The 26,356-nt window shown below is 32.8% G+C and overlaps 3 protein-coding genes across 9 annotated transcripts in view; 2 read left to right on the top strand and 1 right to left on the bottom strand.

Annotated features, from left to right (window-relative positions):
- The first annotated feature begins 297 nt into the window (after window positions 1–297).
- Window positions 298–2,755, top strand: LOC124533490 (elongation factor Tu). The gene is made up of 7 exons (XM_047108810.1): window positions 298–513; window positions 764–964; window positions 1,048–1,214; window positions 1,391–1,634; window positions 1,714–1,905; window positions 1,985–2,351; window positions 2,483–2,755. Exons 1-7 carry the CDS (start codon window positions 474–476, stop codon window positions 2,664–2,666), a joined length of 1,395 nt encoding a protein of 464 aa, XP_046964766.1. The 5' UTR covers window positions 298–473; the 3' UTR covers window positions 2,667–2,755.
- A 345-nt stretch (window positions 2,756–3,100) lies between these two features.
- LOC124533493 (GTP-binding nuclear protein Ran) lies at window positions 3,101–4,986 on the bottom strand. Its single transcript, XM_047108819.1, has 3 exons — window positions 4,866–4,986; window positions 4,049–4,506; window positions 3,101–3,932 (listed from the first exon to the last, which is right to left on the bottom strand). Exons 2-3 carry the CDS (start codon window positions 4,475–4,477, stop codon window positions 3,717–3,719), a joined length of 645 nt encoding a protein of 214 aa, XP_046964775.1. The 5' UTR covers window positions 4,478–4,506; window positions 4,866–4,986; the 3' UTR covers window positions 3,101–3,716.
- Window positions 4,987–5,204: 218 nt separating this feature from the next.
- The window catches only part of LOC124533491 (syntaxin-1A), a 62,529-nt gene continuing 41,377 nt past the window's right edge, over window positions 5,205–26,356 (top strand). For all 7 annotated transcript variants that reach the window (XM_047108811.1, XM_047108815.1, XM_047108816.1 and 4 more), the window contains exon 1: window positions 5,205–5,451. In XM_047108811.1, coding sequence (XP_046964767.1) covers window positions 5,419–5,451 — 33 coding nt within the window. In that variant the 5' untranslated portion in view covers window positions 5,205–5,418. The remainder of the gene's footprint in view (window positions 5,452–26,356) is intronic.

Below are 26,356 nucleotides of genomic sequence, written 5' to 3'. Positions count from 1 at the left end.
AACTTCAGCACAATCATTATTTCCTTGTATTTAAAGGTGAACGGCGGTACCACATGGATATATTTATTAAATATTAACTGTGTTCCCTTTTAAATATACGTTTTTTTACCAATTTAAAAACTTATTGTTATTAGATATGATGTCATTTTATTAATAAAAATAAATTACATCATACTATTATTTAAAAAAGGACGTTTATTGTTTCCTGTCAAAGGTTTACATATAAAAAAATATTATTGTGTTTAGTTTATGAATTTCCTAGAATCTAGAGCAACTTTTATTTCTAATAAAGAAAAACAAGGATTTGTCTATGACATAAGATAAATCCAATCTATAATTTTTTCGGTGTGGTATTGAAAAATTAAATTAATTTATATTGTAGATAGAATACATAACAAGCATTGAAAGTTACAAGATAATTGTCTAAGTCATCTTTAATATTACACTGCAATTGGTGTGGTTTGCCTAAAATCATGGCGACTATATCATTTGCTAAAAGTTTGGTTAACCCAGGTACTAATTAATTTTAATGATTTAAACATTAATTTTGTTGTTATAATTATTTATTTTCATTTAAATATCATTTTACATCTAGTTTATAGAAATGGTTTTGTCATATCGTTGTAAAAAAATTAAAATTATTAAAGGTTATATTATGTAAAAGTTACATTTGATTAGATACAGGCTTATGGTCTTATACTCCATAAATAGAAAAATATTATCTTGTTCGTTAGCTTTACTAATATTTATTTTTGTTTAACAGCTCTCAAATTAGTTTTAAAACAGAGTCAGAGTTCCAATTTGCGATGCACTGGAATGCAATCTTTGTCTCCTCTGAGTGTCATACTCAGGAGGAACTATGCTGAGAAGCAAGTTTTTGAAAGAACTAAGCCTCATTGTAATGTAGGGACTATTGGGCATGTTGACCATGGAAAAACTACTTTAACAGCTGCCATTACTAAAGGTACAAATTACTACTTATACAAATAAATATTATTAAGTCTTATCTTGAAAATGCTGTGTATCATATTGACTATTAAATTTCAGTACTATCTGATCTTAATTTGGCCCAAAAGAAAGGATACTCTGATATTGATAATGCACCAGAAGAGAAAGCGAGAGGTATCACAATTAATGTAGCTCACGTTGAATATCAGACGGAGAAGAGACATTATGGCCACACTGACTGTCCTGGACATGCTGATTACATTAAAGTTTGTATTATTTTTGTTACTTTGTCTTTATCTTCCATTTTTATTATTTTCTTTCCATGACAATATATAACCTTGTTTGATGTAAATGGTTTTCGTTTTTAGCAAATCATTAGAACATAGCATTGATATAAGTTGTTCACTAGCATATTTATTTATATACAAAATGAAATTTTCAGAACATGATCACAGGAACAGCGCAAATGGATGGTGCAATACTTGTAGTAGCAGCGACAGATGGTGTTATGCCTCAGACAAGGGAACATCTTATACTTGCAAAGCAAATTGGTATTCAACATGTAGTAGTGTTTATCAATAAAGTTGATGCAGCTGATCAAGAGATGGTAGAACTGGTAGAAATGGAAATTCGTGAACTTATGACTGAAATGGGTTATGATGGTGACAAAATTCCAGTTATTAAGGGTAAAAATTATATATTCGCAAGTTTTACGAATGATTTTCTACGTAACTTAATAACTCAATGATATTTAAACACTTACAGGTTCAGCTTTAAGTGCTTTAGAAGGAAAAAATCCAGAAATTGGTTCAGAAGCTATAAGTAAGCTCTTAGAGGAAGTGGATTCATTTATTCCAACACCTGTTCGTGAATTAGATAAACCATTCCTCTTGCCTGTAGAATCCGTTCATTCTATTCCTGGCCGTGGTACCGTTTTAACTGGACGTTTGTATAGAGGTAAATAGAATATAATATGAATAAAATTATATTAGTATAGCCATTATAACTTTAATTAAGCTAACCTTGTCATAAACAGGAACATTGAAAAAGGGTACTGAATGTGAAATTGTTGGTCACGGCAAGGTCATGAAAACAACTGTAACTGGAGTTGAAATGTTCCACAAGACTCTAGAAGAAGCACAAGCCGGTGACCAGCTGGGTGCTTTAGTTCGTGCTGTTAAGAGAGAACAAATCAAACGAGGCATGGTAATGGCCAAGCCTGGCACTGTCAAAGCCCATGACAGCTTAGAAGCAGCTGTTTACATATTGAGCAAGGAAGAGGGAGGTCGTTCTAAGCCTTTTACATCATTTATCCAACTTCAGATGTTTTCTATGACATGGGATTGTGCAACTCAAGTTACTATTCCCCAGAAAGAAATGGTTATGCCTGGTGAAGATGCTACGTAAGTTAAATCCAATCATTGCTATAAAACTTACATTTTAGTTTTATTATAGTATGTACTAATTAAACATGTATTATTGGTAAATTTTCTCAATCTTTGGTAACTTCTTTATATGTATATCTTTTTTGCAGCTTAAATTTGCGACTCCTAAAACCCATGGTTTGTGAAACTGGACAGAGATTTACTCTTCGATTGGGAGATTTGACACTAGGAACAGGTGTTATTACTAAAATTAATTCAAACCTTTCTGAGGATGAAAGGTTGAAGCTTATGGAAGGAAAGAAGGCACGAGAAAAGGCAGCGGCAAAGAAGTAAATTGTTATTTGGTATTAGTATTTTAAGTTCTAGTGATGTAGTTATATTGTACGCATTTAAATATAATACATAAATAATAAAAAAACTAACTGCTGTTTCAATCAATAATAAATCTTCAACTTATAATTTCCCTTTTTGTTTTATCAATACATTTTATAAATATATTATTATATTCATAATAAATATTGAAAGAATGTTTGTTTGGTCTGACTGTATTTGAAATAAACTACTATTTATGAATATTTTTATTCATTTACCTAAGCCAGAGTTCCTATATTATTTAGCAGGCAATTTAACTAAGTGAATATTGTAAAATAATGCAAAAATGGCATTGAAGGTTTAAAGTTGAACTTGTTAAATCGCAAATAAGATCTTTTGACAATAATGAAGTTATGTTAAGCAAACTGCTTAATGTTTTTAATGAAACAACTGGAATATTTTTTAAGTTTATTCAAAAAGTATCACCACAATTTTTACAGTGAAATATTGTCAGTCCTTATATGTATCAAACAAGGATATTTTTGATAAATAAATTAGGTAGTGGACAATATTTGTCTCAAGCCATGTATTACAAAGAAAACCATTAAGTAGTGAATTTCAATGTTAAAGGTTGTTATTAATTAGTTAACCTTAAAAAAATATTTTTAACAGTTTTCTTTATAATTAAATAATACTATACAAAAGATCAAAGTTCAAAACGCATAACTTTAACATGTAGTTAGGATAGTTTTCAAATGTATCCATAATTTGACACAATACCTGATAAGATGAGATTTTATATCATATTAATGTCAATTATTCTATGACTTACAATAAAACATTGAACTAAGGACATTATTATTATAACAATATTATTGAAGCTAACATTACTTTTACATGCATGGATTAAAGCAAATGACTTTAATGAAACTCACAATATAAAACTGAACTTATGAACCGATTGCAACCTAATGGAATGAAATAATTGAAAAACTCATTTCAATATAAGCCTAATCAGCTTTGATCACATTTAGAAGAGGGCACTGGAAATTTGAATTTATTTTGCTATATTTACAAGTCTTCATCTTCTTCGGGCAGAGCAGTGTCTTGTGCCTCTTTGAGATCCTTTTCGATCTGGTTCTGCCACTGTGGGTCCATAGTGACTTCTGGGGGTACAAGTGCGGGCATGGCAACAAACTCTAAGTTGCCATCACCAATTAACTTTCTCGCCAACCACAGGAAAGGCTTTTCGAAGTTGTAGTTTGACTTTGCGGAGATGTCATAGTACTAGAATGAAAATAAAATTTTATTAAGTTAATGATATAATTACATAGTCACCTTTTCTTGGATAAACAGACAAAAATGAAATAAAATATAGGAAACAATTTAGATAAAATATTTACCTGAAGATTCTTTTTTCTGTGAAAGACGATTGTTTTTGCTTTGACTTTTCTATCTTTGATATCTACTTTGTTTCCACAAAGAACGATAGGTATTCCTTCACACACTCGTACTAAATCTCTATGCCAGTTTGGTACGTTTTTGTACGTAACACGAGAGGTTACATCAAACATGATGATAGCACATTGACCTTGAATATAGTAACCATCTCGAAGTCCTCCGAATTTTTCTTGACCCGCCGTATCCCAAACATTAAATCTGATAGGACCTCGATTTGTGTGGAAAACTAAGGGATGTACTTCAACGCCGAGTGTCGCGACGTATCTTTTCTCGAACTCTCCAGTCAAATGCCGTTTGACGAATGTGGTTTTTCCGGTGCCGCCATCTCCGACCAGCACGCATTTAAATGTGGGCATATCATCTGTGGCCATTTTGCTAAATTGTTTTTATATTTCTGTTTCTGAAAACAAAGTTTTAAGATTAAAAACTTAAGGATTTCGTTAGACATGACGCACCATATAAGTTCACAAGTAGATTAATTATTTATTTCACAACTGTTTTCAAATTATTTTAAAGCAATATACGATGTACTTTGTGAGAAATCAAATGGTTTAGTTGTTAAGCTTCCACTGACAAGTTCAATTTGTTTTAAGTTTTGTCCGAATGGCGCTCAACTACCATCACAGGAATTTAGCTCAATGGTACCGAAGATTAACGAAAATCACACACAAACTACGTAACATAAACACAAAATATAAAATAAATCAGAAAGTGTATTACACCAAGAATATATTTACTGTATATAAAAACACAATTTACCAAGATTATTTAAGAAATTTAAGATTTAAGTCCGTGCTCTTAAAAGTCGTTACGGCTCACAATGGCGTCACTTGACTAAACGGAAGAATCGCTTGACATCCACAGGCGCAATGACTGCAGTAGTCATGACACATACTCATTGAGTTCATAAAATTATTTCCGTTATAGATTATTCGACTCAGGTTTAATGTAAATTTAATTTAAATAATAAAATATATTTTATGTTTTATCTATTTTTAAAGAAAATGTTTTATTTTGGTATTAAATTTTAATTAATTTGGAAACGATACTTATAGATACTACTTTACCGACCCTGCAGTAATGACGTCATATACTTCAGAGTCAGTTACGCCATCTACAACTTTGCAATATTTGTCCTAGTAGACTGATGGATGGAACTTGGAAGTTTCGTTCGTTCGTTGTATCGATTTTTTGAGTGAAGTGAACTAGTGTTCGTGTCCTTTAGTTTAGTGACGTTTGTTAGAAAAATATCTGTGAATGGGATTGTGTAACGAGATAAAACGTTTATTTGGTGTGTGATTTTCTATAAAGGATGACGAAGGACAGGTTAGCGGCGCTTCAAGCGGTAAGCCTCCCCTTTAATCTTTCAACTCCTAATATAACCAATGGTTATATGCTGACCTCGAATTCACAAAGAAATAGCCTTGTAAAACTATGCATACTTTAAAACTTAGTGGATAGCATCTCTACTGTAGTAAATTACAAGAGTTACCATCTAAGCTACTGTTCTTAGATTTCGTTTTCTGGTCGCCCCACCCGTGACTTCTTTGCTGAATGATAGTGGTCGTTCTGTCATTGAAGTAAGACAATTTGTTGCGTTCCGCAGTGTTCCTTCAAAACGCCTATATCAGAACCAGTCTATTGGGCATAGTTATAAAACCTTGCAAGGTAGGATTTTTCACACTTAAAAATATAAGCGACGAATTGTTGCTAATTCCATTTTTTAAAACTATTATTATTCTTGATTAAGACAATGCAATAATAAAATATTCTTAAATTTTAGAATCAGTTTTTACCAACTTATCTGTTTAGAGCCACATTTAATTTTTTATCATTCATAATTCTTAGTCATCATGTGTAGGTAGATGAGGATATGTGTATTCAAATAATATGTAAAAAATGTTGTTGAGATAAGAAAATGTCAATTTACTCATTTTTAACTACTCAGTGTTTGCAGAAAGTTCAAAGTGTTAATTAAAACATGAATATTTAAGCTAAAATTAATTATGCTAATTCATAATATTTTATAGAAAAAATCTCCGAAAGAGAGATGTTAGTATTTTTTATTCCATAGATTTTTTGGATTTCAAATCTAGTTTTAGTTATATAAGTTATAGTTATATCTTGAAGGATTTCACATGTCTTACCAAATTGATTAATTAAAAAAGTAATTGGTCGCAGCATCTACACAGCGAGTTAAGCAGGATTCAATCTAATTTTACAAAAAGGTCTGTCACTTAAAATTAAGATTATAATATTACTGTTATAACATAACACACATACATACATATTTTTTTAAAGATCAATGTAAGTGCTAAAAATATCTAAGCATTAGTACTTATTTCTTTCGTGCAAATTTTGTTCTATATTACATATTTAAAAAAAAAAACAAATAACATTTTTTCAAATGTTGTAAAGAATAACACTGAATGCAGATTACATGTCAAAGTAATTAACTTGTGTACTCATGTATGTTTAAATATACAAAAAGTAGTTCTGTGTTCTTTAAAGAGCAATAAGTTATACAGAGAACTCTCAAATTATATAATTTGTTACTCTGTAATTGTATACTATAATGAGAGAATTCTTTTTTCACATCCATATCTGTGTGTGTGTTACTGTCTAATTGTAGCATTTTTTATGACAAATATCAGATTATTTTAATTTAGTTAAAAATGTATGATAAATTTACACACACTAATGTAATATGTAAGTTCCTAAGCTGATATGAACCGGTCAATCAATTCAAGATTAAGATAAAATCAATGATCCTAATCAAGTAATTCGAACAATTTGAGCAATTTTTAAGAAAATGCCGAAAGTATAACATATACAAAAACTTTTTATATTTTTGAAAACTACAAATAGTTTTCCGAAATATTTTCGAAAAATTCTGCGTCAAAACAAGCGTATGCCTAACATAACATACGTTAATTATTTTATGTGAAGAAATAAAAGCTATGGGATTAATAGCTACAAAATATTAATACTTGTCAAATAAACCACACATTTCTATTCGATCGTTTTATACGGATAAATATTGCTTTTTCCACTTTGCAATTCGAACGGGTAGTTTTAGAAATATAACGAGATAATTGGATAAACGCGTGAAAAAATACGTGGGGCGTGTTACACGATGTATTAACACAATACGGACGAATAGATGGGTTGTCGAATGGTATATATATCATTGGTTTAAAATTGGATACAATCGTTATCATGAATTCCTTGTATGATTTAAATTAGGAATAACTTGACAGATAACTATATAAACTTGGCAAATTTTCATTTTATTTAGGTCACAATAAATATTTATTTGAAGGGAATCCCCGTCACATCATCCGAAACCACGTCCACACAACGAACGACGACAAGTGTATTAAAATTTGTATTTTTTTCTTTTATTTCAAAATTATTATTTATTACATTAAATGAATATATTATTGATATCAAACTTTAAATCCAATCTCCGTTTAATCTAATAAGCTAAAATCTAATAAGATTATTGACATTTCAATGTTTATTTATAATATAAATATACGCATTTATCGATTTAGTATAATTCAAAAAAAATAGATGTAATGACTGCCTTTTGTAGACAGCTTCTTATGAATTCAGGAATTTGTAATCGATGAGTGGACCGAAAGTCTAACTAGATATTGATTTAATTAGTGTGAATATTAGTTGATCAAAATCGGATAAGATTGATTAAAAATGTTAATTTTAATAATGTTAAGGGCTGTTATTTCATTAACGGTTTTTCGATGGGAGAGAGAGTATTCGGTAACATGTCGAGAACCGTTCGATTTTTCTTAAATGTTCATTTTCCAGGTAACCTGCTCCGCCTAAGGCTTCTTTTACCCTTTCAGCAGCGAGGAATTACTTTCGTGTAAAAAAATAAATAATCTTCTGAATTTCCATGTTTCCATCAACGAAAATACGTATTTTCCATTGAAATGTTTTAGTGTACCCTTAAAAACAAAACTGACTTCGATTAGTTAGAAGAAGTCTAAACATCAATTTTCCATATTACCAACTTGAAAAATGAAACTCTTCCATACATAGCATCAACCTCTATATAGGATCCAAAATCCTTCCTCGCTTTATACCGTATATTACAAAGTCCTGTGAGAAAAGTAAAATCTTGACCTACTAGTTTAGTCTTTGGTATGTCTTTGTGGTAGAGTTTTGTTAATTAGATCACAACTCTGAAACGTTAATTTCGCATATATTTTCAAATTCTAGTGTATACGTTTATCAGCTGACGATGTTAGTTTCCGGTGCGTGGCCTTCGTACAAGTTGAATCATAAACAGTCGTCATAATTGCATCATCGATCTCAGAGTAACAATTATTCGTAAAGTAAGTAAAGTCAGTTAGTATTTCCTGAAATTAAGATCGCCGATCAACAACTGTCGACCGACGCTAACATATCTATATGTTATATAATTTACAGAATTTCATATAATATATCTTCGGATTCGTATTATCAATATATATAATACGAATTGTTGTATAATTATATATATAGGTAGGTATATTATGACAAAAAAAATAAAACGATTTAATATTTTTTGGGCACTTGTCATATTTCGCACGAAAAGTTTTTTAAAAATTATTATTTTTACCAATTATGTATAATTTATAATTATTATGTGATAGCTAATACGAAAAAACTGTTATATGTATAATATTTTTTTAGATTTTTGAAAAATTTTATAAAACACAATACACATAAAGATTTATTATTAACATTAAATCCTTAAATACGTTTATACAAATATTAATTAAAAATAGTTACTGCATAAATCTTGACCGCGTAAAGCAACTTTTAACCTCATTATGAATATTTGGTCTGAAATCCCGAAATGAACGCTTTAACCTGAACTGATTTAAATTCATGTCAAGCTTACCCAAATCCAGTAGCAATTGGAGATCAGAAAGGATAAATTCTGTTCCACGTATGATATAATATGTACATACATGTATTTTATGGGTCATCAGTAATTTTGCTTATTTATTTTATAAGCAATTAGCTCAAAGGTTTATCAAGTAGAAAAAAAAGGAAATAAAGATGTTGCAGAATAAATGTATGTTATTTAAACAAATGAAGATGCTATCTCATTTGTAGAAAACGTCACACCAGAACAAGTCACCGGGTTTGTATGTTCTCAACGGAGTTAATAGCAAGGTTCCGTATTAGGGTCGGGAAAAAGAGAAGAAGGAAAAAGATTGAATAGCTCTATTGTAAGCGCGGCCTCAACGTCATGCACTTTGCATCAGCTGATTCACGTCTTGCGTCGTATCTATTTTTAACTGTTGTCTCGTAAGAAGTCTGACCTGCTAACGGTCGTGTTATTCGATTTTAGTCACATAATATTTTGTGAGAAATAATTTGAATACGTAATAGAATACGTTCGAAATTTGTAAAACGGTTGTTGTTGGCGCATCTAAACCAATTTTTTTTTTACTGACAAAAATAATAGGTCTAAATCTACAACTAACTAACGACTAAATCTACAAATGACCGGAAGGACCGAAAGGATCGAACGTATAATTTATTCTATACTTTATAAAAAAAAAATAGATTTTTCCATGAATGAAATATTTACACAAAGATAAACTTAAAAAGTATCTAAAAATTTTTAAAATCTTTAAGACAATTTTTAAAGATATACGTAATAAATTACAAGTATATATTTACAAGATTATGCTTATTTCGCGTTATATAATTATGACATAACAACAACATATAGTATCAGAAATCTCAAGTAATAAGTTGCTTTCGTCAGGTCATCAACCAAAATCCGCTTGCCGACTGAATATTCACTGATGTTTATAATTAATTCGATCGAGAATAATGAAACGTTATTATTAAGTTTTGACCTAGACAGTCATAATTACAACGGGTCAAGGTTATTTCCATTTTTCTGAATAACAATACCGATGTTTTCTCACTATTTGTTTTAAACTTGTTTCGTAATCTGACGAATAAAATGAATGGACTTTTGATTTTATTATCAAAACTATGAAATATTCAACTATCACTACGTCACTACATATTAACCGGCCGTCTGACTGTCTGTATGTTCGCGATAAACTCCCAAACTACTGAACCGATTTTCATGAAGTTCACACTATTAGATAGAGGGATTCATAAGGAAGGTTTAGGTATATAATTTATTAAGGTTCTTTAAAAAATATGTAAATAAAAGGTAAAAAATGTGTTTACATTCGCGTGAAGCCGAGGCGTGCCACTAGTTTAAAAATAAATAATCTACACACAGTAAAGTTGCTATTTAAGCTGTTAATATCTAACCCAAGGACGTTGTAGTTATTGCTGTATAATTGTTACACTGTTTGTCGCTAGATGGCGCTGTGCGTCATTTAGATCGCACTATGGTTTGGTTCATATGGCTAGTAGATATTAACTTTGATTTATTTTATAATTATTGATTTATACTTTTCTCCGATAGATGGCGCTGAGTGTATACTGAATCACGCTATTGTTTGAAATTGTAAATAATTAATAGGAATGTTAATTTTATTCGTTTTTATTAGTTTATACTTTTCGCCGATAGATGGCGCTTTAGAGAAGATAAATCGCGCTATCGTTTGGCTTTGCTACTTTTATAAGTAGAGATTTATGTTTTTTGAATTCTAGTACTCCGTTTGTAATAGTACTCGATTGGTAACCGTACTCGAATTGCATTCGTAGTCGGTCCTGTACTTGTGGTGTGAAATATACAGACGGGTGCCACGATCCATATCACTGGTTGTTTTATTTCGACGCCAGAGGGAGTGAGAGTTCTCCCAGAGACTAGTGGATCGTACATATGGACCTTCGAGCCGGATCAGTGACCCTAGTGATATAAGGGTTCACAACAGTTTGTGAGTCGGCATCGACGTGGTGGCGGTTTGTCATCGATGGTGTCAACCCTGGAGCTTGGAGCCAGGGATTTCAGCCTGTCAGTGAAGACCAGGCAGTGACGTCAGCGTCAGGAGTGGAGCGGACGAGATCAAGCGGTGACGTCACGAGAAGACCCATGACGACACGACCGGACCAGGAGTAAGGAGTTAGTGTAGTGAGTGAAGTGTGCCGGACAACTGTGAGTACTTTAATCTTAAAATAGTAGTGTCAAGCAAAGTTGGACCTTAAGTCAAGAAAGAAGTTAACTTATAAAAATTTAAGTTAGTGTAGAGACATAGGCTAATATTCGAAGAAAAGTGAACCGACGGGGAACCTATGCCCAAATTTTGTCTATGTCTCAAATTCTCAAACACTTAGAAAATTTTCGTTGTTTACATTGACTTAGAAAAAATTGTGAATTTCAACACTTGTAAAATTTTGAAGTAATTTGCATTGTGTGAATTATTGGACATTGAAAATTTACCTTAAATTGGACTTATAATATTTAATTTAACTTGTGTTTACATTTATTGCCTTTTATAATTTTAAGTAGTTGTTGAGTTTATTACATTTGTTTTAATATTATTTGCGTGTCATTAAATTATCGCCATGGAAGTATTTAACAAACTTCAGGAGAATAATAAGGAGTTTATCTCTAAAGGTAAACTCAACTTTAAGAAAGCACCTAAAGAGCGTTTGTCCGTTGCTTATGTAGAAACGCGTTTAGAGGCTTTAGAAAATCAGTGGCAATCGTTTTGTGACACACATCGGCAAATAATTACAGAGGTTAGTAAGACTGATTTAGAAACTTCCAGTTATTATACAAATTCTGTTTATGATCAAACTGAAAATTTATATTTTGATTATAAAACTGATTTAAAGGATGTTTTAAGTAAATTACAAACTAAAGGTAAATCTGTAGTAGGAACTTCTAAGTTAGCAAATGTTGAAGATAAATCTAATTGTTTTGTTAAGTTACCTGAGATTTCTATACCCAAATTTTCCGGAAAGTATTTAGAGTGGACAAGTTTTAGAGATCTTTTTACATCATTAATACATAACAACAGTAAATTAGATAACGTACAAAAACTTCATTATCTTAAAAGTCATTTGTTGGGAGAAGCGGAGCAGCTTTTGAGACACATTCCCATTACAGATAAAAATTATAATATTTGCTGGACTCAGTTAGTCAATCGTTATGACAATAAAAAATATTTGTCTAATAATATTCTCAGACGTTTCATGAGCCAGAAATCTTTGCTTCATGAATCATCCGGTGCTATTAAGAAATTATTAGACAATATGAACGAATGTTTAAGTGCGTTACAGAACATAGGTGTTAATATTAGTAATTGGGATATTATTGTTATTTACATATTAAGCCAAAAATTAGATCCCGAGTCCCGAAAGCAATGGGAATTAAAGTTGAACGAAAGTGAAGGATTGCCTACCTTATCTGATTTTAGAGAATTTCTTGAACACAAATTTAGATCTTTAGAATTTTTAGACGTTAAACAAACATTAAAACCTACTAATGTAAGAACGAGTGTTAATGTTGTTCATAAAGCTAGTTCAAATAACACTAGTCCCAATATTGTTAATCTCACTTGTCAATTTTGTAAAGAAAATCACAAAATTATAAATTGTAAACAGTTTGCTAAGGCTGAATACGACACACGCCGTAACTTTATTCAGGCCAATCGTTTATGCTTCAATTGTTTCGGTTCATATCATTCTGTGTATTCATGCCGCCAATCTACTAGGTGTAAAATTTGTAAACGCAAGCATCATTCTCTGCTACACCCTCCGAGTGTAGTACAGGAGACGAAGAATGTTGAGTCCAATGATGGAGGTGTAGTAGTTTCAGCAACCACAGCACAACTTTGTGAGAACAAAGCTACAGTAAGTACCTGTTTTCCAAATAGTTCTAGTCAAGTTCTCTTGGCTACAGCTATTGTTGAGGTAGTATCGAGAACAGGTAATACCAGTTTAGCTTGTAGATGCTTGTTGGATCAAGGCTCACAGGCTTCGTTGATCACGGAGTCTGCTGTCCAAGCTCTTGGACTGAAAAAGATTCCCAACAAGGTCTACATTTCTGGAATTGGGGGTAGGAATGATTCTTTAGCTTCTGCATCAGTCGTTGAAATCAAGCTAAAGTCAATTCATAATCCTCAGTTCACTTTGGTCGTCAAAGCCCATGTTCTTACCAAGTTGACATCTTTTCTTCCCGCAAAGAAGGCAAATGTTCAATTGTGGCCAGCATTAGCTCAGTTAAAGTTAGCTGACCCGAAGTTTGACGTACCAAATAAGATAGACTTGTTACTTGGTGCAGAAGTATATAGCCAGATTTTAGTCGAGGGCCTTATCAAGGGTCCTCCCGGGTGTCCTGTAGCCCAGAACACTCATTTGGGATGGATCTTATCTGGTCAAATTCACTCAGATCATGTTGATTATGAGTCGTGCCAAGCTAATAGTGTCATCGTCAATATGTATACCCAGTGTAATGACAATGATCTTTTGCGAAAGTTCTGGGAGTTAGAATCAGACGATCTTTCTATTAAAAAGAAGATGCTTACTGATGATGAACAGAAGTGTGAGGAGATATTTAGAAACACAGTTACCAGAGATGACCACGGACGTTATATAGTGAAACTTCCCTTTCGTAATGCAAACCCAATCTGTAAGAAAGGAAATTTTAAAGATATAGCCACTAAGAGACTTTACCAGTTAGAAAAAAGATTAATAAAAAATAAAGAATTAACAGAACAGTATACAGAAGTAATAAAAGAGTACTTACATCTTAATCACATGGGGTTAGTTCCTGAAGAGCAGCGTAATAAATCGGACGTGGTATATTTGCCGCACCATGCCGTAGTACGTAAGGATAAGTTAACATCTAAAGTAAGGGTTGTTTTTGACGCCTCCTGCTCTGGAACTAATGGAGTAAGTCTGAACAATGAACTCTTAGTTGGTCCACCTCTTCAGAATACTTTGAGACACATCGTTATGAGATGGCGAAAACATCCTGTTTGTTTGGTGGCAGACATCGTTAAGATGTATCGACAGGTAAAGGTAACACGGGAGGATGCAGATGAGTTTCAGCGTATTTTGTGGCGCGATGATTCTGGAACTATTCAACATTATCGAATGTTACGTGTAACTTTTGGTACTGCGTCTGCTCCTTACCTTGCTGTAAGAGTCCTGCAGCAAGTAGCTCACGATGAAGGTAAAAATTACCCTATTGCTGCGGATAAAATTTTAAATGACTTTTACATGGACGATCTTATGACTGGCTGCCAAACTGTCGAAGAGTGCCAGAAAATAAAAGAAGATATTAGTAACATATTAATGAAGGGAGGATTTGAATTGCAGAAATGGGCAAGCAATAAGAAGGAGTTTATGGAGAAAATTGGAAAAGGAAGAGAAGAAAAGGAGTCAAGGTTAAATATAGGAGAAGGAAAGGAAACAGAAGCTATACAGAAAGTATTAGGACTTACATGGAATAGTTGCACTGATGAGTTTGAATGTAGTGTCCAATTACCACAACTGGAAGTACCAGTAACAAAGAGGAGAGTAATATCGGATATTTCGCGATTATTCGATCCTTTAGGGTGGATATCTCCAACTATTGTAACATCTAAAGTTTTTATTCAAAAACTTTGGATGTCAGGAATAGATTGGGACCAAGAACTTCCTCCTTCTTTGTTACGGGAATGGCTTACTTACCGGTCAAATTTAGAAAGTCTTACGAATTTCCGCATACCTCGCTGGATTCACACAAATGCTGACGATAAAGAAGTAGAGCTGCACGGATTTGGTGATGCGTCTAATTACGCATATGCTGCAGTAGTATACGTTCGCATCATAGATAAGAATAATGGAGTGCATGTGAATCTAGATACGTCCAAGACAAAGGTATCTCCAATCAAACAAGTCTCTATCCCTCGTTTGGAACTTTGCGGAGCCGTTCTTCTTGCCAAGCTGATTTTAGAAGTTTCGGAGACGTTAGAGATTCCCAAGTCAAAAATTCATGCTTGGACAGATTCTTCTGTGGTACTTGCGTGGCTTAGTAGTCACCCAAGTAAGTGGAAAACCTTTATTGCCAATCGCACATCGGAGATCTTGACAATTTTAGACCGTAATCAATGGGCTCACGTGAAGTCTAAAGATAATCCAGCCGATTGCGCGTCTAGGGGTGTAACGGACTATGACAAACTAAGTTTATGGAGACATGGGCCATCTTGGCTAAGCGAATTTAATATTAGTTACAACTTACATGAAGAATGCCAAGACACCAAATTAGAAGAAAGAACTCAAAAACTTTGTCATGCCGTTGATAATGTTGAACCAGATCATGAATTATTTACAAGATTTTCAACACTTCGCAAATTGATCAGAACGGTAGCTTATTTAAAACGCTACTTTACATGGCTACGTTCCTCTCGTAAATCTGTTTTTCCTGCTTACTTAACCGATATAGAATTGAAGGTTGCTTTGGATATATGTATAAGTTATTTTCAAAAGAAATATTTTGCTGGTGACATTGAAAATATTAATAAAAGTGGATTAGTAGCTAAAAAGAGTAAACTCGTGTCTCTTAATCCTTTTATTGATAGCCGTGGTTTGTTACGAGTGGGAGGACGTTTGCAGAACGCTCAATTGAGTGACATGATGAAACATCCTATTTTGATTCCACATAACTCGCATTTGGCACAGCTTATAGTAGCAGATGCACATGAAAGGACTCTTCATGGTGGCCCACAACTAATGCTCAATTATATTAGATCAAAGTACTGGATCATTGATGCTAAGAGCTTAGTAAAGTTGCATGTTCGCAAATGTGTGACATGTATCCGTCATGCATCTCCATCAAATCAACCCATAATGGGTCAGTTACCAGCGTCTCGAGTTTCCGCTGACAGACCTTTCCGTCAAACTGGAGTAGATTATGCAGGACCTATTGCGATGAGAACCTCAAAGGGTAGAGGTTATCGCTCCATTAAAGGGTACATATGCCTCTTTATATGTATGGCTACTAAAGCCATACATCTTGAAGCTGTCAGTGACATGACCTCTGAAGGATTTTTGGCCGCATTTAAACGTATGGTGGCTAGGCGAGGTCATGTGGCAGAGTTATGGAGTGACAATGGGTCTAATTTCGTAGGTGCTGAAAAAGAGATTAAGAAATTATTAGTTGCAGAAAGGTCCAGTGTAGTTCAAGAGATCGCTTCTTGGTTATCATCAAACGGTACTACTTGGCATCGAATCCCACCCTACACTCCACACTTTGGTGGATTATGGGAGGCTGGGATCAAATCAACCAAGCACCATCTTAAAAGGGTGATTGGGAACTCAACCCTGACGTTTGAGGAGATGAGTACCGTTTTGTCCCAAATTGAGGCTTGCCTTAATTCGAGGCCACTGACAACTTTAAGTGATGACGCGCATGATCCATACCCATTAACACCCGGACATTTTCTTGTCGGTGAACCTCTTTTACTTGTTCCGGATGCCAATTACGAAAAGTCATCCATAACTAGTCTCCGAAGATGGCAGCTTGTCCAACGAATGACGCAGAACTTTTGGAGACGGTGGTCGAATGAGTATCTTTCGCAGTTCCTACACCGTTATCGTTGGAATCGTCATTCTTCTGAACCTCAAATCGGGGATGTAGTTTTAGTCAAGGAAGAAAATCTTCCTCCCGCACGATGGCTTTACGGCGTTATTGTTGAGAAGCATACTGGTCAGGATAATGTTACGCGTGTTGTCAGCTTAAAATGCAAAGATACAGTCATTAAGAGACCAGTATCTAAAATTTGTATATTACCAGTTAGGAATTAAGTAAGATAATGTGATAAAGGTTAGTTTATGTTTAGTTAAATGTTGAGTTTGTTACAGTAGCCATCTATTTATAATTTCTTAAGTTTAATTTATTGTTTATTACTAAGAATTCTGTATTTATTGTGCTGTGTAATTACTTGATAACGATGTTTATTTTATTATGAACCGTTCGGTTCATGGTGGGCGGAATGTATAATTGTTACACTGTTTGTCGCTAGATGGCGCTGTGCGTCATTTAGATCGCACTATGGTTTGGTTCATATGGCTAGTAGATATTAACTTTGATTTATTTTATAATTATTGATTTATACTTTTCTCCGATAGATGGCGCTGAGTGTATACTGAATCACGCTATTGTTTGAAATTGTAAATAATTAATAGGAATGTTAATTTTATTCGTTTTTATTAGTTTATACTTTTCGCCGATAGATGGCGCTTTAGAGAAGATAAATCGCGCTATCGTTTGGCTTTGCTACTTTTATAAGTAGAGATTTATGTTTTTTGAATTCTAGTACTCCGTTTGTAATAGTACTCGATTGGTAACCGTACTCGAATTGCATTCGTAGTCGGTCCTGTACTTGTGGTGTGAAATATACAGACGGGTGCCACGATCCATATCACTGGTTGTTTTATTTCGACGCCAGAGGGAGTGAGAGTTCTCCCAGAGACTAGTGGATCGTACAATTGCCTATTAATATCGTTATGAGAGTAAACAACGAAATGTAACGGATTTACGAGGCTGCCCTTGGAGAGCCAGTTAAAAAATAATTACTGCGTTATTGGTAACCGCCGATACGACGTTCCATAACCCGCGAGGGAAATAAAATTCATTAAATTTGAACCACTTCCTAGACCAATTCTCTTCTCGTGATTCATTTTTCAATATTCCCAATGCGATGCAAGTTTTTTTTTATCATCATTTGCATATTGGACTCGAAACGAAAATAACATAATTTATTTACGATAAAATTTAAATTTGGAACCACTATGTCCATAAATTTGTGAACTGGATATTTTTAGGTTTTATAGCACCGAAAATATTCATAGTATGATTTAATGCTCGCGAAGACCACGTATAATAGCTATGAATTTTTCGCTAAATAAAACTTTGCGTTCATGTACGTTTGGGTTTTCTACATTAGCATTAAACCCTCGTGCACTGTCCAAGTTACCACAATATTTGTGTTAATGCTTCTGGCAGTTGTCCAAATCAAGCCTCGACGGGTTTCCTCGAGGTCGTTGGTTTAGTTGCTATATACACCAAATTGATTTACTTATTTATTGGTCTTATTTAAATATCAGACATTATGTTATGTAAGATGATGTCTGAATAACAAGGCTAACGACCTTTCTATCTTAAAAATGTATATAGAATTTGATCATACCGATGTTCTACGATATTGTATTTATTGAATACGGTGCAATTTGCTTAGCTAGTCTTTATATTTTATTTTATAAGTGCAAGAAAATATGTCGGTAAAATGACGATGAGCATGAATCTAAAACTGAACAACTGAAAAAACAACTTCCTCAGGGTTGCCTAGCAACTAGTTCTTCTGGACTAAAGTCTAATTTGCATAAATTCTAACATAATAACTGACTTTTATTTTTTAAATCATTGCCTAGTTTAAATTAGTAAACCCATATTCCATCGACATTGTTATTTAATATTCGACGGAAATGTACTCAGCCTCCAGCGAATGCATATCCGTATGCCTAGTTACATGTTTCAAATATGTCGGACTTCACGGCATAAGTTTGAACTTCCGGCAAGTTCCATTTTCAGAATTGCTCGCTATTTCAGCGTAAATTTAACATTTGGCGTTTGAAATTACCATGGTGTGACCAAAGAGGTGTTATTTAAGTTAAACAAATTACAATAAAGCCATACATGTTTATTTCGATTATATTTTCATCAACATTGGCAATGCATTTATTTATGAAACGAATATAAGTACTTTAAAATCCAAGTTTTTTATTAAATGATTAATTGTAATGAATAAATTTGTACAAAAACATTACTTTATAAAATATTAAATGCTTACTTTTGATGCGCTTATCACTACAATGATCTCTCGACTCATGAATCAAATGTTGTTACTGTTAGTTGAACGTGGGAATATTCTGAACTACGATCCAAACACTTATCTTTTCTACATACACATCCACACACACACACTTACACTCACATATATCTTCCGTTTAGCAACACATGGAGAGTCTTTAATATATATGTATAAAACTATCTAAACAACTTAGTAACTCCATTGTTATATATATTTTATATTTAAAAAGTCTTTAACTCTATGTTTTCTGGTCATGAGTCACAATGACAATGTATATGTTTGCTGAATAAAAAATATCTTACATTACTTGCGGTTTCGTTCGCATTCAATTGGATACAAAGTATTCAGTTGAATGTGGCTCTTGCAGAGGTTTTAGTGGGTCAATACTCTCCACAGGCCCGTAACCCATACCCAAGGGTATAAAGGAACGATTACGACAGCGTAAAAATAATACAGGAACAGATGCCGGCTTCTTGTTACATTGCGATGCTTCATTCAATATTAAATCGACCAAATTACAGATAGTCGGATCTAGATTTTCTTTTTGCCTTTCAGTATAATATGTATTATGTAAGTTTTGAGCCGTCTACAATTTATTGAGCCTGACTTTTCAGCAAATGATAGATGGTCTTGATAAAATTTCTAATTTAAATATTTATTTATAATCGCATCAGATTCTTCTCGATGCATTTAGTAGATATATTTTTTTCATAACTTCATTTAAATATGACAAATTCATGACAACCTCTTGTAGAGAGAACATATTGCTCTAAACAAGTATTGTCAGCTTGTGACTTGTAAAATATGTACTGGATTGAGATGATACGACCCGCGTCATTTATCGCAGGTGATAAACAGACGCCGAGCCCGTGTAAAATTGGCCTCCCTGAATCAGCTTCGTGTGACGCAATAAATTATCTTGAACCATTCAATTCTTAGCTGACGCGAAAAACGGCTTATCTCATATTAGAAACGATTTCTATTCTATAAATTTACTTTACATAAATTAGTATCGTAGAATTATATGTAGACACGAAAAGAGGAAATTTAAATATAAATTCTTTCAAAATCGAGTGTTGTGTTTCATTGATTTAATTACATTGAAAACAATTAGTATAAAACAGATTGCGCATCAAATAGAAACTCGTCGACCTCGATACCCTTGCGAGACGTTGCCATTATTAACAAGTCCAGTGCTGTGCAAATTCAGCTCTCGGGAACACAGGGCTGTGCAAATACGGTGCGAATGTGTAATATAATACAGAGAGGCTAAGCGGGCCGTTCAGGAGTGTCAAGGTGGGCGGGGGGCGCGGAATGAATTACGTAAGGGTTGCCGCAGAGCGCGCTCGGTTTCCGTTGCCTTCGATACAAATTGTTCACATTTTTGCCTGTTTTACGGTTCACGTCTGAAGATCCGAGTAAGTTTCCCAACTTAAAATTTATCACGACCCTAAAATAGATAAGACAGGTTTATAGTAACAGTGATTTTACGATTGCTTTCTATTATATATATACAGATAGTATAACCTCTATATAAAGCATCAGTCTTGCATTTTAAACAGTTAAACAGATTTACGCCTTAACGTGCTTATGCAAAAAGGCGTTTTGATTTATGTTGACGTTATAGACTTGTAAGGCACTAGTTACTTCTTCGTATTTAAAACTAATCTGATTTAATCGATCAAATCACTTATAGTCCAGGGTGCTTCAGGTAGGTCTAGCCTATGCTTTTTTATAGTAAGGCGAACACATTAATAAAAGCTTTATCCCACGTAACTCCACTCCACGTAACCATGAATTATATGTATCTCTGAATGTGTAAGTACTTAATTCGACGCCATTATCGAGAAACCTTAAATAACACTTACGGCTATGTGGTTTAGAGGCTGCAAAGGCGTACGAAGTCAATATCCAAGCGACCCTTGGCTTTACGACTGTCCAAATTCGTGATAAGCATACCTAAGGGCTGTATTGTTGCGTTATTACTGAAACTCGTTTAACTCTTTAATTATTCATCCCTCGAATACTAATTACTGTTCAGCTTTTTAATTAGCGCTGTTTATTTATTTACATTGCCTTTTTAATTTTGTACATTTTGAATTTGATGTAATTAATAATAATAAATTGGATTCGTCATTTGAAAAATGTCTTAAGAGACGCTGGCAGAATTATCGAATTATCGAATTATTTATTCAGTCATGTTGATCGTAAAAATAAAAATTAAATATTAAGTCCTTTAGATCGCTTTTAATGTGTTATAGAATATAGTATAATAGTCAATGTAATTGTCTTCGTTTTGAATAATCCAGGGTTTGATATGTCTGGACGCAAAATTGCCAGTACTCGAAAAGCAGAATGAGCATTGCAAGGTTCTTAGTTTAGTAAAGGAAATAAAATGTAATTTTTTTGTAATTACATGAGCTACAAAAGCGTGTTATTTTTATTAAAAACCAAGAAAGTTTATTACTAAACAGGAAATTGTGTACGTGTTCAAAAATAGTTTCGTTATATTCAGAGTACGATTACTCTGCGATAAAAGAAAGCTTTCGAACTTAAACTATTTTCTGCAGGAACGTAGAACACGTTATGTAAACCTTGGTTGTGGAAACATTTAACACAATTCAACGTGTGACGTTTATTTTTATTATAAAGTTAGGTTAGGTTTAATAAAAGAGAGACTTGGTTCTTGAAGATTAAAACTCCACCGAAGAGTTTTCTGAGATTGTGTCGCATACTAAACTATATGAAAGCCCGGGCTCGCGCGGGTAAAATATATAAACTAAACTCAAAAATATACCAACTACCGTACCGCTGTACGATATTTTTATTTGCAACACACTTTCTGAAATAATCCGTAAACGTTGATCATGGCTGCCCGTTGAATTTTCATGTCATTGAATTTCATGGATTTAATATTGAAATATTTCGATTGTGCGAATTTTCTGGATCTATTATGGATTAACATATAATTATTTTTAGTTATTCATAATTGTGAATAGATTTCGATCGGGTCTATCGTAAATACGAAGTTATTAATATAGAAGATATATGACAATCAACTGAGGTAAGTATTAGGACAGTAGTAAATCGTTTATAGTAAATAACATATAACTTTACAAGATATTAAGGTTTGATATCAAAATCAGTTGATAATACAAAATAAAGTATACATTACATTTAGAAGTCTAACAACTGTTACGAATATAATTTATTGGAATTTAAATTGAAATTACGATAAGCTTTGTATTTACGTTGCCCAGTTGAAACCTCTGAAATGTTTGTATTGTACAATTTTAATTTTTCTCGTAAAAGTTAGTCAGTAGCCAGTAGTAAGTTAGCCAGGTTATAGATTATGAATGTAAATATGAATACATCTAAATACCATCTATGTTAGAATTTAGGTACGGAATATGTATATCACTCTTATTTAAACATACCTAATAGCAAAAAAAAGGTTTAGGTAAATATAGTATTTATCTAGGTAATTAAGTTGTGCAATATAAATATTTTAAATCTCTATTCACTTTTCCAAACATTTTCATTTTACTATTTACACTTTAAATACTATGTTTTATTTCAACGTTTTATAATGCTTAAAGATATGATTGATGTTGTTTTAATTTCGAAATTGAAAACCTTTGTTTAAAATGTTAGTGAAACTTTACCGTGATTTATGTTTAACGCAAGGATTATGTAAATTTAGTACTTAGAATGCTAAAATAATTGCGGTCGTTATTTTCGCTGAACTTTTTTTTTTATATTTTTTTCTTAGTGCCTCCTAAGCGAGGTGGTAAAAGAGTTGTGATACTTCTCTTGATGACGCCTCTATGTAATTATGTGTCGGATTTAAAGACCAGCCTCTGACTGACCCAGATTCCCGTAATCCTATTAACGTCTGTAGTTTATTTTATTCAGTACTATTTTCCTTTTCTATTCGATTTATTTATATCCATTTCAGTCATTATTTAATGCTTATTAGAAAGAAGTAATTGGTGTGTAGTATTTTAACAAGTATGAGTTATTTATTAAATCGTATAACTTTATTTTGATTATGTTATAGAATCGTATTGGTTTTGAATTAATAATTTGTATTGATTACAATACGGATAACTTGGCAGCTTTCTCTGGTAATGGTAGTGTAACAAATGAAGGTCGTGCTGTTTCAATCGATTTCTCATATTTATTTTCATTTGAGTAATCGATTATAATCTACAGCTTAACAAACATTTTAAATTTCGCACTGCTGCCTAAATCAGATGAAAGTGTATTTTTGTCATTTGTTTCACTATAGTTATATAAATCAATTATAATTAACGAATCGAGCCCTAGTGGTTAGAACACGCGAGTCTTAAACAAAAATTGTGGGTTTACACGCACCACTGAATTTTCATCATCGGAATTTGTATTTATAATAAATGTCGTTCTAGTCCGTAAAAAAAACTGCATGTGTCATGTTAATGAACTTCTACTGCATCATCTACTAAAATCATCTCATCAAGATGCGCGGAAGGTTAACCTCAGCTACACCACATTCTTAAGATGCTAAAAGTTATTAAACCCTAAATTAATGTAACATTTACCAGTCTATATAATATTTCATAGGTCTTCCAATGTTTTCATACATCATTTATTTATTCAAATACTTTATTGACCACCAAAAAGTAAATGAGACAAAAGGCAGACTTAAAGGCATTCTCTGCCAGCGGCAATTATTAATTGACAATACAAAACGATATACATACTTCTATATAAAGTCATTTTAATAATACAATCAGTATTACGCTTAGATATTTATCCATCCGTTTTATGATTATACAAATTACAATTTTATAATGAGTTATAAAAAATGCAACCTACTACATAAACATATGACATAGCTTATCTCATCGGAAAACTATGAATGTTTCATATCAAACGAACTTGGTAATTTCATGTTTTCAAATATCATACGTCAAAATTAGGTAGGAAACGACCAAGCAAAACTGTCCACTGTTAGTCATGATATGTTATTAAATTAATTAATTTAGCCATAATTTGTTACATAATTCATTGAGCAATAATACTGAGCTAACAAATCTGGATCATGTAGAACTTAATGTTGCCATAATTATATTTTTATACATTTTTGGTATTAAACAATGTGAGACATACTTATAAAAGAGTGATCATGATGTCTAAGTTTTTAACCTTCGATTTAGTTGTTAGCTTCCAGCGATATCTTTATCCGTCTAACTCCAGCGAAGCCTTTGTATCAAGGTTTGTTGAATTAGCTTCGCACAATGTTTTCCCCGGAGTCCTAGTCAACGAAAAGGGTTATAGCGAAGGTGAAGGTCGGTTTATTCGTTGTGTAATGGTCTGGCGTTACGGCATTTCGGAATTGAGCTATCTTTTATGCTCGCGGCGTAACTTTTTACCCAGCGGGTATAAGAGAATATTTGTTTTCACATGAGGTGTTAAGAAAGAGAAATATGGTACTTTTTAACTTTTGTTATAGAGATTTATTATACAAAATCTGAACTCGGAAAGCTTGTTAGGGCAAATCGTCATAAATTGGTTCACTCAATCTATTCTGTACGTGAATTGCGTTAAATCGCCCGCTTTGTTTATTCAGCTTAATTGGGATAAATGTACGGTTTAACAACTGGTTCCGGTTTCCAGTGTTACGATCACAATTCCAAGCTCGTCGCTTATTACGTTCGGCTAATTTAATTACAGCGTTAACGCAATGAAAATTACTATTTAATTCATAATTATTAGCAAAATGCTACCAACTTATTACCTATAATTGAAAATCGAATCATTACGTAGTATAAAACAAAGTCGCTTATAGCTGTCTGTCCTTATTTATGCTGAGATCTTTAAAATTACGCAACGGATTTCGATGCGGCTTTTATTAGTAGATAGATTGATTCGAGAGGAAGGTTTTTGTATATAACACATGGACTACATAGTAAAGAAACACTGATAGTTTTAGAAGTCTCCAATGTGATGTCGTAAAACCTTTGTAGTATATTTAATATAAGTATCTTACCCGGTCGCTAGTGACATATATACTAAACGAAGAGCGTTTAGTTCCATTTGTTAGAATTTGCGCAGCCGTCAAGCTTTTCAAGCAGTAGTTGTTGTATTAAAGCAAGTTTAACGCTCACTTAGAGAATCGCAGTTCCTCCTAACCTTAATGCCTTGCAAATTGCATTTCTTTATCTGATTCTGGCAGAGTTTCTACTTATAAGACCATTGTGATAAGTGAACAATTGAACTTGGTTTCGTGGTATTTATCAAATAATCGGATTGGTTTCAGAGATTACGTTATTCTAACTGTTGTTACAACATGTATATTTAATCATGATTTTTATTCGATTGTGAAATCAATATAATAATTACATTCATATTTCAAAGTAATTCAACGGCATTGTTTTAGAAACTATAGGTGCTTATGTTTTGTAGGTGTAAAATGTTTCTTATGTCATTGGTAATCACACTGGCAAATTATTGGAATCCGATGGTAAATGGTCAGCACTGCCTATAGATTGCAAAAAATAATAATTCTTTATAATGTGTAACTAACATTAGAAACTAAGACGTTATGTCCTCGTATCTGTAGAGTTACTAGATTACTCGCCCTTAAAATAGAGAACCTAACAGTTCAAAGTGTTGCCGTTAGACGGCAGAACGTATGATGAGTGGTAGGTACCAATCAGATAGGTATACACAAAGCCTTATCACTAATTAAAAAGCCAAGTATCTATACAAAGGAAAGCCTTAAGAAAATATTCAATACGTCTTGTTGCAGTAAGTTCATATATATTTAAATGCTAGATTCATAATGACGTTTCTCTCTTTTACAGTCGCATAAACATTGAAAAACTATAAAAAAATCGTTATTTGAATTGTAAAAGAAACTAAATATAAAATTTCTATCGATGAACAAAGCGTATATAAATATTTTGCTTGTATAAAATTTTCAACTTACCGACACGAATGCCACGACTCTATTACCTTCGTAATGTTCGTTTTATAAAACTTAAAGCCTAGTTTACCAGCCATGAAATCCAGCTCGGAAAGAATATAATAAAAGACTAAATCCTTCTACTAGAGATAATGCAGGCATTTGTTCTAGCCGCAATTTTAGGCTCGTCCGAATTTCACCGTGTTTAATGAAAATTTACACGTGTTTCATAAGACTCGTTTTTTTTATGTTCTATTTTACTTTAAATATATTTAAATTAATTTAATAATGTAACCACAGATTAAAAAAATTATACAATCATGTTTTTATTTCATGCAATACAAGCATTGTAAAATATTTTCAGTTAACAGATGTTTGTTTGACACAGTAATTGAAACGTCTGAAATCTGTGAAGTAAAATAGTGTTATATTATTTAGTAAAAGCTCGTTCGTTCGAGCCGACTCGCTGACCGAGCCGTTCGATT

Source organism: Vanessa cardui, chromosome 11, assembly GCF_905220365.1.
Source record: "Vanessa cardui chromosome 11, ilVanCard2.1, whole genome shotgun sequence".
Lineage (NCBI taxonomy): Eukaryota > Metazoa > Arthropoda > Insecta > Lepidoptera > Nymphalidae > Vanessa > Vanessa cardui.
Note: the sequence above shows the minus strand (reverse complement) of the source record. Positions and strands in the feature narration are given on the sequence as shown.